The 10,763-nt window shown below is 43.2% G+C and overlaps 1 protein-coding gene across 1 annotated transcript; it reads right to left on the reverse strand.

Annotated features, from left to right (window-relative positions):
* Positions 1-253: 253 nt before the first annotated feature.
* igfbp1a (insulin-like growth factor binding protein 1a) lies at positions 254-3,651 on the reverse strand. The gene is made up of 4 exons (XM_026233556.1): positions 3,132-3,651; positions 2,268-2,425; positions 1,435-1,563; positions 254-1,239 (listed from the first exon to the last, which is right to left on the reverse strand). The coding sequence occupies exons 1-4, from the start codon at positions 3,505-3,507 to the stop codon at positions 1,114-1,116; spliced, it is 789 nt and encodes a 262-aa protein (XP_026089341.1). The 5' UTR covers positions 3,508-3,651; the 3' UTR covers positions 254-1,113.
* Positions 3,652-10,763: the final 7,112 nt, after the last annotated feature.

Here is a 10,763-nt window from a genome sequence, read left to right on the forward strand (position 1 = left end):
TATGCACACACATACACAGTTCTGCCTGCTGGCAGTTTTAAATATAGACTAGACAGAACATAATCAAGCTTGGCAGGAGAAATCCAGAGAGAGCAGTAGAGATTTTTGCACTTTGTGGTGAGTGTTAACCGTTTTCGCATTATGTTCAGGTGTTTTGTCCGGATATTACTAATCGAGTCTGATTCAGTCTTGCTTCATAGTTCACCGCAGCTTCTCGTCTGACCCTAAGGCGAGTTTAAACGGCAGACACTGATTTGCTTGTAAAGATGATTTATTAAATAGTTATTTTTAGTTGTTGTTGTTTCACACAATGACTTACAATTACAAACTATGAAAAATATATCATACACTTGAGCGACTGCTTTAGAGGGAAGCAACGTCTGAATCTCTTTTCCTCATCCCTTAAAAAAATAAATGTGATCGACAAATACAGCAAGACTGTAACCTCACTTTGATCATACAGACAAGTAATTTACAAACACCTGATAAAAAAAAAAAGGCAGAGGTAGGAACAGGCAGTTACCCGTTTCAAAAGCTGTGAAGATCAATACTTTTGCAAGTAAAAAAAGGATTGGGGAAAGGGGAAAAAGGATTCCCACTTTTATGCCCATCTATTATCAATAATTATAAAACAAACCAAAAAAATTAATTAATTAGTAAAATATAATAATAAAAACATATACAGTATAAAAAAATATGGCAATGTACGGACAGTGACAAAGAGGTTTGGTCATGCAGTGCTTTTTTCCATATCATTCCTTTCCAACAAAGCAGGCCTGAAGGAAATCTATATACAGCAAAATATACAGATTTACACCATACAAAAATATGTATAAGGCATAAAGAATAAATATTCTTATCCAGATATTGAAATGAATACATTCAGTTTAAATAAATAAGTATGGGTACTTCATGTAAAATGCATATTCATTTTCTTTACATAAAAATAGATTTTTTTTTCGGTGAGTTTAAGGAGTTTACAAATCAAAAACAGTGTACCTGAATTAAATACCACCACTAACAATAAATAAATACTAAAATATTTAAAAATATATATATATATATACAATGATAAAAATCAGTGGTTTAATATGTATGTGTGTGAGACACAGATCAGTGGTTGAGTTCCTCGGGACACTCGGCATCTGCTGGCAGGTCACTTGATCCAGGAATCTTCTTTCCGTTCCAGGATGACACACACCAACACTTCCCCCTCTGACCATCCAGAGACGATTCACACTGCGAAGAGGACAGACAGAGAGAGGGATGTTTCACTCTCTAGAAACACAGTTCTCAGTGGAGTGTGGTTCTAACACTCGGCCATCATCACACGTATATCATCATGTTGATGAATATCCCACATTAAGATTTAGATCCCAGAGAAGTTAGGGGGTTTCTGTAACACATACTTGCATGCAAGGCTCTCCTTCTTACCTGTTTGACTTTATAGAAACCATGCTTGTCACAATTGGGAAGGTAGAACCTGTTCATTTTGTCTCCCAGTTTTTGCTGTGATTTAGTGATCTTGTCAAGGGCTGTCTGCAGTTCAATATGACAAGGACCCTACAAAGATCAAATAGGATTATTTAAGAGACATCTTTGAAATAAAACGGGTTTTCAAATATCTCTAAAAACACAGACGTTCATTTAGTGGTTGTGAATGAGGTTTTAAAATAAAATGGTTTCAGCTGTTTAAGACATTATTATTATCAGTGGTATTATTAATATTACTGGTCACACTTTTATTTTAAGATCCAATTCACACTATTAACTAACCATTAACTATGACTTTTGTCTCAATTAAGTCCTAATTTGCTGCTTATTAATAGTTTATAAGGTAGTTGTTAGGTTTAGGGTATTGGTAGGATTGTGGATGTCATGCATTATATGTACTTTATAAGCACTAATAAACAGCCAATATGTTAATAATAGGCTTGCTAATAAGCAACTAGTTATTAGTGAGAATTGGACCCTATACTTTACCATATTATTATAACAACTGCTACTACTAATAATAATGAAAACTATTACTATAAATAATTATGAATAATTTTTTTTTTTTTTTACCCATCAAAAGTACACTCACTCTTAAATGCAATTGCACTGAAAGTGCATTGAACCACTTATCCCAAATATAGCCGATATTCAAGAAGACTTCTACTGCCCTCTTGTGGCCGAACATGGTACTGGAGTCTCGTTTTATTTCCCTAAATAAACCTTTTATGCGTCTCTTTTGGATCCATTTAATTGAGGTGCTTTAAGCTCACCTGCTCCACGAGTTTCCTGCGTATCGCGTTGACTTTGGCCTTCATGCTCTCCTTAGCAGTGATGACCCGCGGGTCGAAGGGCTTGCCGTGCCCGGTCACGAAGACCCCTGAGCTGCCCTCATTCACTGCTGTTTGCCCGTTATGAGACTCGGAGTGATCTGAAAGGAAAACACAAGAAGGACATTATTGGCGGGGTGGCAGGACCAGACCTTCTAATCTTGATGATTAGAATAAATAATTTTCCTTTTTTAGGCTACAGATTTAACTTGGTTTTTAAACGTCTCGTTAATGATAAAACTGATCAATTGGTCAGAGCGCATATTTTGGCGAAAAAGGCGCTAAATGAACAGAATAGAAGACGCCTGGGAACGTAACCATAAAAACGGGACGTCGCTCACGTGCTTCCCATTAAGATTCGTTTCAACCGGTAAATCGATAGAGTGTGACAAGTCTTATCATTTCAGTTTATAATTTTCTTTATAAATTGACACACCACCGAAGTTATGTGTGTGTGAGGTGTTGTTGTTTTCTTTTTAAAATAGGCCTATAGGTTACTAATTGACATTGGCGTTAATTTGCATTGCGCTATACGGAACTCGACAGATTGCGCGCTTTTACATTCACATTTAATAGTTAATAAATCAGATTTAAAAATAAAATAAACTGAAGTTCCGTTTCAGTAGTCGATCCTACTGTTCGCCGTTTATTTATTATAATATTGAATTCATATCTAAACATCTAAAATATCCATGTGGCTTGTCAACGCTGATGAAATCTCAGCAGTGGTTGAATCAGCAAGATGACACGAGGACTATTGTGTCCTCACGAGGAGCTATTAGGATGAAAGGGCTACAGTGCTGGTACCTGGCGTGTTGTCGCTTTGGTTCTGGTCAGGTTCGGGGTTCTCCGTGCACACCGCCTGTCCTCGGGTGAGCGCGTGCAGGGGTCGGGCTTCTCCGGGTTTGGGCAAGCAGCGGAGCCCCGAGCCGCAGGGCGCAGTGTAGATCCCGCACGAGTCACCTCTCTTCAACGCGCAGGCGAGGCAGCAGCCGCAGCCCGGCTCTTTTTGCACCTCCTCACAGCCGGCATCCACCGCGGGACACTCGGCCAGCCGCTCCGGGGAGCACGGGGCGCAGCGGATCGGTTCCTGCCCAACCACTGGAGAAGCCCGGAGCCCCGGCGCGGACAGGAGTGCGCTGAATGCTGCCACCCAGAAGAAGTTCAGAAGCAGTCTGTTCATCCCAAAGCAAGGCTCAGAATAAATAAATAGATAAATAAATAAATATCGGTTGAAGTGAAATGAGGAGTTCCTCGCTGTCTTTGCGCTCTCCAAAAGGACTAGCTCTCTCCGGGTCGCCTCGCGGTATTTATACGCGCCCTGGGTCCCGCTGACACGCTCATGTTTGACGCATTGGTAATATCAGTGATTTCTTAAATGATCCCCCTCTGCTCCCATTGGCTGGTGGAGATCCAGTCCGAGTTGTTTCCTTGAACACAGCGCGTAAAATGCGTCACTGTTTGTGTCGGAACACAATGTGTATAATAGTGAAACCGTATGCTCCTTACCCCAAAGTATCATATCGGAAATAACAATAACAAGGTGAAATAATGAATCTATTTTACCTAATAGATTCAATCCAGCAAATCGGTTTGCAGATTACATATGCCTAGTAATGACTTTGAAACGGATTTGCAATTATGTTTGAAAATATAGACCTAGATATTTATTAATGAGGACATTCTGTAATAACCACTTGTAGACTACTTCAGCATGTGCTTCTCGTTAGAAATCCATGACATTTGATAACAATTAGGTTATAATTAAAAAAGATTTAGCTTTTTTATTAAAAAAGTATATGAAATATTATATTTTTGACGAAATTCCTTAAACATGAATGCAAATGCACTTAGATAATACGTAACGTATGGACCTACTGATATAAACAGGCAGTAAAATAATAATGAATGTGAACGTATCTGAACAGCACATAATTAATTCCCCAACCTCATGGTGGACCTTGTGTCTTTCAATTCACTACAACAACAAGTGAACGTAGGCCTATTTTTAGCCCTTTCCAAAACTATTTTTCCATGCGGTTTTTGATAGATTTGGGAACACTTTATTCAGGTTCATGGTGTGCGTTTACTGAAGCTGAACAATTGAGTAGCCTAATGCAATTTGCTAATTATTTTAGGACAGGGCGAACAAAGATCCCCGTTCATTAACTTCCCCTCCTGAAAACTCTTATACAATCAGTTTGTGATACCAAATCGTTGCGTCCCGTTCCCTCGGTCTGGCACTCATTTGACGCGTTTATTCGGCGCCCGTAATGAGGTGATAGAGCGCGCGCCCCTACATCTCTGTGGCACCGCGTGCACTAGCACTGTGGTACGTGACCTCACTCAGGTCACGACGGGACCCTGTTTTGGAAAGGGCAAGACTACCGCTATTGTCATTGCCCTTTCCTTGAGATAATAATAGCCGCGCGGAAAGAAGACATGACCAGAGACACGTATCCTCCTCTCCTTTCCTCGACGCGCGTCGCGAGGCCTTTTGTCGTGATTTTGCCACGGAGTTTATGAATGAGCTGCAGGAAGTAACACTCAGCTGGGGAAGGGCGCTTGAATAATGTGTCAACCGCGGGGCCCTCAAATGTCTCAGGGGAGTTTGTGAGCTCACACAATCCATGCAATTGTCTTACGGAGTTGGATCATTTTTATGTGTGTTTTTTTTTCTTTAGCGCGTGGAGTTTCTCTACGTGTCACGTGATAGTTGTCCGTTCACTCGTGTGTGGAAGCTCGCGCGTCATAGCGGTAACAGAACTCTACTCCTCTAACAAAAACCTCAGACATTAATGCCAATAATTTGTTTAGGATTAATAGCCTGAACGTGTAAATGTTGTCAGACTACGAAGGATATTATTAAAGTGTTATTTTTTCTTTCTATTTTCTCTAGGCCTACAGTTATTATTAAGCGATTTAAACAAAACAGATATACATGAATAATAATATAAATAAATACCCATCTCATTCAAACACAAGTTTTGTTTATGGATTTTTTTTTATTTTATTAAAATTACAAAACTATTTATGTTTGATAATACTTCCTCATGGCAAATCATGTTCCTTCTTTATCATGCAGGAACCATGCAGATGTCCATGTTTCTCAAGTTGGTGGTGGTCACTATAATGTCTGTGACGATCATTCCGTAGCCCGCTTCTCAACGGTCAGACACTGATTTGGAAGGGCTTTATCACAGAGGACACAGAGTTATTTTTGCTAAAGTGAGTCCCAGATAAATGTAAAAACACATTTGCACATCCATGATGCAGCACAGCATTATATATTATTTTTGGTACTCAAGTAGGCCCTATTAATGAAACATTTTAAAATGTTATTTATTCATGTGATAGCAAAGCTGAATTTCCAGCATCATTATTCCAGTCTTCAGGGTCACGTGGTCTTTCAGAAATCATTCTAATAGGCTGATTTGATGCTCAAGAAAATGTCCTTCATATATATATATATATATATATATATATATATATATATATATATATATATACACATATATATATATATATATATATATATATATATATATATATATATATATATATATATATATACATACATATATACACACACACACACACATATATATATACACACACAGAGGTGGACATTAGTGAAGTATTTTTATTCTGTTGTAAAAGTACTTTTCAAGTGTCTGTATTTATTTTTTGAAAACTTTACTTCACAACATTCCAAAGAATAATATTGTACTTTTTACTGCATTATGTTTCATATTAAATCTAATTCTATACTTAATTACAATAGAAATCTATTACTTTCTTGCTTTTACTCAACTTAAAGTAATTCAAAGATTTAGTACAAGAAAGTACTACTGTCACGAGTACGAACCCCGTGAGTCCCTCCAGAGGCCAGCAGAGGGCACCATCGCCCGAATACTGACACCTACAGGCATCCAAACACTCACTTACACTGATACGCACTACATTACCCAACAGCCCCGTACCTTGGACTGATCACCGGCCAGGTGTTCCATATCAGAGACTGCCATATAAGCCAGACCTTGGCGTCACCTCATTGCGAAGTCTTGTTTCTGCCACGGCTAACATTTCTGAGCGTTATACCCTGTCTTGCTATCCCAGTTGCCAACCCTTGATGATTATCGATCCTAGAACCTTTGCTGCCTACCTTTGAACCCAGATTGTAATACGGACTGTGATACTTGCTGGTTACCCCGACCCACTGCTTGGTATTGACTACGATTCTGATATCTCTACTATACTGTGTTTGCTGATCCTGACCCTTCGCCTGTACGACTACGAGTGTTCTAATAAAAGCTTGCAAATGGATCCCATGTCGAGTCAGTCATCATTACAGAAGACTTCGCCAAGACAAGATCCAGCAGCCCATGAACATCTCTGCACCAACCTGGCAGCTCAGGCAAGTCAGATCGCTGCTAATCAGCAACAGTTAAATCATCTTACCGCCGTCACGGAGGAATTGGTGAAGGCTATTCAGAATCTCCATAGTCCTGTTGTCACGACACCCGCGCCACAAGCGGCCGCCATTGCACATGCGGTTCCCACGCCCTCTCAGATTAACCCACGACTGGCTTTTCCTGAGAGATTCGACGGTGACCCTAACAAATGTAAAGGCTTCTTACTACAATGTTCGCTGTTTGTGGAACAACAACCCATGCTCTATTCCACTAACAACAGTAAGGTTGCCTTTGTTTGCTCGTTGTTAACCGGAAGGGCTCTTGACTGGATTACCGCTGTATGGCGCACGGATGGATCATCCTTCTCCTCCTTCAATGATTTCCTCACACGCTTCCGTGAGGTTTTCGATCATCCCAAGGAGGGAAAGAGTGCTGGCGAACGCTTGCTAGAGCTCTCTCAGGGGAGATCTTCAGCTGCTGAGTATGCTATGAACTTCCGCACATTGGCAGCACAAACGACCTGGGTGAGTGACACCTTAAAAGTTCTGTTTCGAAAGGGTTTAAGTCATGAATTACAAACTGAACTAGCATGTCGAGATGAGGGGAGAAGTTTGAACGATTTCATCGAGTTGACGATAGCAATTGACAATCTGCAGCGTTCACGTAAACCTCGATCTCATGTCAGTACTGTCATTAAAGCAGCTCAGTCTGTCGAGGACTCTGAACCCATGCAAGTTAATACCTATCATCTCTCATCTGAGGAGAAGAATCGCCGCTTGGCAAATCGTCTATGTCTGTATTGCGGATCCCCTGGTCATCAACGAGTCAACTGTCCTTCACGTCCTTCATCTGTCTCATCCAAATTGGTGAGTGAATCCTTACACTCTCTCCATCCAGTAAACAGTGTGTTTGTACCCCTGAAGCTGACCATTAACAACGTTTCAAGTGACCACATTCGCTTTACTGGACTCTGGAGCGGCTGGGAATTTCATGTCAGCTGAGTTTGCAAGAACAAACAACGTATCATTAATACCCTGTGCTAACTCTCTGTCTGTAGCTACCATAGATGGTCGTCCACTGGGAACTGGTATCATCACTCACCTTACACAAAGTCTATCCGTCACAGCCGGTTTACTGCACCAGGAGGTCATTCAGTTCTACGTTCTGCCCACGTCTAATACACCCATAATTCTGGGTCTACCATGGCTGAGACTGCACGATCCGCTAGTATCATGGAGGGAGGGTCAGATATTAAAGTGGAGTACTAAATGTCAAACAAAATGCCTGTCTACCGTTTCTCCTCTTCCAGTGCGCTCGTTGGCGATTAACAAGGAGTCATTCGAGGTTCCCAACCTACCAGCGGAATATCACGACCTCAAGGCAGCTTTCAGCAAAACCCAAGCAAACACCTTACCACCTCATCGACCCCATGACTGTGCTGTTGATCTTCTACCAGGTCACAATCCACCCAAGGGTCGTGTGTTCCCACTGTCACTCCCAGAAACCGAAGCCATGACTAAATACATCAAGGAGGAGTTGGAGAAGGCTTCATACGTCCTTCCACTTCCCCTGCATCCGCTGGTTTCTTCTTCGTCAAAAAGAAGGACGGCAGTTTAAGACCCTGCATTGATTACCGTGGTCTCAACGAGATCACGGTTGAAGTACCGTTATCCCCTTCCTCTGGTTCCAGCTGCATTAGAACAACTTCGCACAGCTCAATACTACACCAAGCTTGACTTACGCTGTGCCTACAACCTGATTCGCATCAGAGAGGGTGACGAGTGGAAGACGGCCTTTTCTACAACCAACGGTCACTATGAATACCGGGTTATGCCGTTTGGACTGGTCAATAGTCCGTCCATCTTCCAGGCGTTCATTAATGATGTCTTCAGGGACATGCTGAACAAGTTTGTTGTGGTCTACATTGACGATATTCTCATCTACTCCAACACCCTACAGGATCATATTCAACACGTCAGAACTGTGGCTACAGCGCCTCATCGAACATCAACTGTACGCCAAAGCCGAGAAATGTGAGTTTCACACCACATCCACTACCTTCCTGGGTTATGTCATCAGTCCGGGGGGAGTTGCTATGGACGACAGTAAGGTCTCTGCTGTACTCAGGTGGCCAGAGCCTCAGACTCTCAAGGAGCTACAACGGTTCCTGGGATTCGCCAACTTCTACAGACGCTTTATCAGAAATTTCAGTACAGTCGTCAGTCCTCTCACTTCCATGATCAAAAGAGGTATCCATCGTCTCACCTGGGCCGAAGCCTCCCGTCAAGCCTTTAAGGAATTAAAGGAACGCTTTGTCACCGCTCCTATCCTGCATCACCCTGACCCCTCTCTTCCCTTCTTAGTCGAAGTTGACGCTTCCAATACTGGCATTGGGGCCGTTCTCTCACAACGACCAGGCCCTCAGGAGAGACTTCATCCCTGTGCTTTCTACTCACGCAAGCTCAACCCAGCGGAGAGGAATTATGATGTGGGTGATAGAGAACTGTTAGCCATGAAGGCAGCGTTTGAAGAGTGGAGACATTGGCTCGAAGGGGCTATTCATCCTTTCACCGTCTTTACTGATCATAAAAATCTGGGAATACCTACGCTCCGCCAAGAGACTCAACCCACGCAAGCCAGATGGTCCTTGTTCTTCTCCCGGTTCCAGTTCAATGTCACTTATCGCCCAGGTTCCAAGAATACTAAAGCCGATGCTTTGTCACGTATCCATGATGACGACCCTTCCATCTCAGTCCCCGAACGCATATTGCCCTTCCATGTGGTGGTTGCTCCCATCCAGTGGGATATCATGACTCTTATTGAACAACACAATTCACAAGAAGCACCACCAGCCGCCTGTCCACCGGATAAAACCTACGTACCTGCCCCTCACGTGATCAGGTCCTGAGTCATATTCACTGTCTTCCTGCCTCCGGTCACCCCGGCATCACAGCCACACTCCATCTCCTCAAGAATCGCTTCTGGTGGGAGACCATTAACCCCGACAACCATTAAATTCATTCAGAACTGTCAGAACGTGTAACATGCACAAAAACCCCTCGTCAAATGCCAGCTGGACTCCTTCCAACCTCTTCCTATCCCTCAACGACCCCTGGTCACACCTTGCCATAGACTTCATCACAGACTTACCCCTATCCCAGGGAACACGCGTCATTACTCTCACGATCATCGATCGATTCTCCAAGGCCTTGTCCGCCTCATACCTCTACGCCAAACTCCCTACTGCTGCTTCAGGACGCGCGCGAACTCCTGGTGTAATTGGGTGTTCAGGTTTTACGGCATACCTGTACGACATCGTTTCGGATAGAGGCCTCAGTTCACCTCTCGTTATGGAAGGATTCTTTTCAAAGCCGCTTAGGGGTCCAACCGTAAGTCTCACGTCTGGCTATCACCCCGAAGCCAATGGTCCAAGTGGAACGCCTCAACCAGGAGCTCACTCGGTTCCTTCGCTCCTACTGCAGCCTCCCATCAAGAGGCTGGTCCTCGTTTCTTCCTATGGGCCGAATATCGCCTCAGAATTCCGCTGATCAAGCCTTCCACTGGAATCACCCCCTTCCAAAATGCGTTCTAGGGTACCAACCACCCATGTTCCCCTGGTCAGGTGAACCCACCAATGTTCCCGCTGTTACTGATTGGCTTCAACGAAGCGAGGACACATGGAATCAGGCCCATGTACATCTTCAACAAGCTGTACGGCGCCTGAAGGAACAGGCCGACCGTCGTCGACGCCCTGGACACACCTACCAACCGGGTCAATGGGTCTGGCTGTCCACCAGAGACCTTCGGATGAGATTGCCATGCCGAAAGCTAAGTCCTAGGTACGTGGGTCCATTCAAAATCACACAACAAATCACTCCTGTGTCATTCCGCCTTGCTTTGCCTGACACATATCGTATTTCTCCCACTTTCCACATGTCACTGCTCAAGCCCGCTGCTGCCCCTGAGGAGGAGGGTGAGGGGAGGCCCGTGAGCAGAGTCCCCAACCGGTTCAGGTGGAGAGCGA

The sequence above is a fragment of the Carassius auratus genome, chromosome 45, assembly GCF_003368295.1.
Source record: "Carassius auratus strain Wakin chromosome 45, ASM336829v1, whole genome shotgun sequence".
In the NCBI taxonomy this organism is placed as follows: domain Eukaryota; kingdom Metazoa; phylum Chordata; class Actinopteri; order Cypriniformes; family Cyprinidae; genus Carassius; species Carassius auratus.

What these genes read in the sequence shown, in the direction of transcription:
- igfbp1a (XM_026233556.1), bottom strand. Translation starts at nt 3,507, where the DNA reads ATGAACAGACTGCTTCTGAACTTCTTCTGGGTGGCAGCATTCAGCGCA. An exon ending in CCAAAGCGACAACACGCCAG is followed by an intron (nt 2,426 to 3,131) that starts GTACCAGCACTG and finishes TTTTCCTTTCAG; the next exon opens with ATCACTCCGAGTCTCATAAC. An exon ending in GCAGGAAACTCGTGGAGCAG is followed by an intron (nt 1,564 to 2,267) that starts GTGAGCTTAAAG and finishes TGATCTTTGTAG; the next exon opens with GGTCCTTGTCATATTGAACT.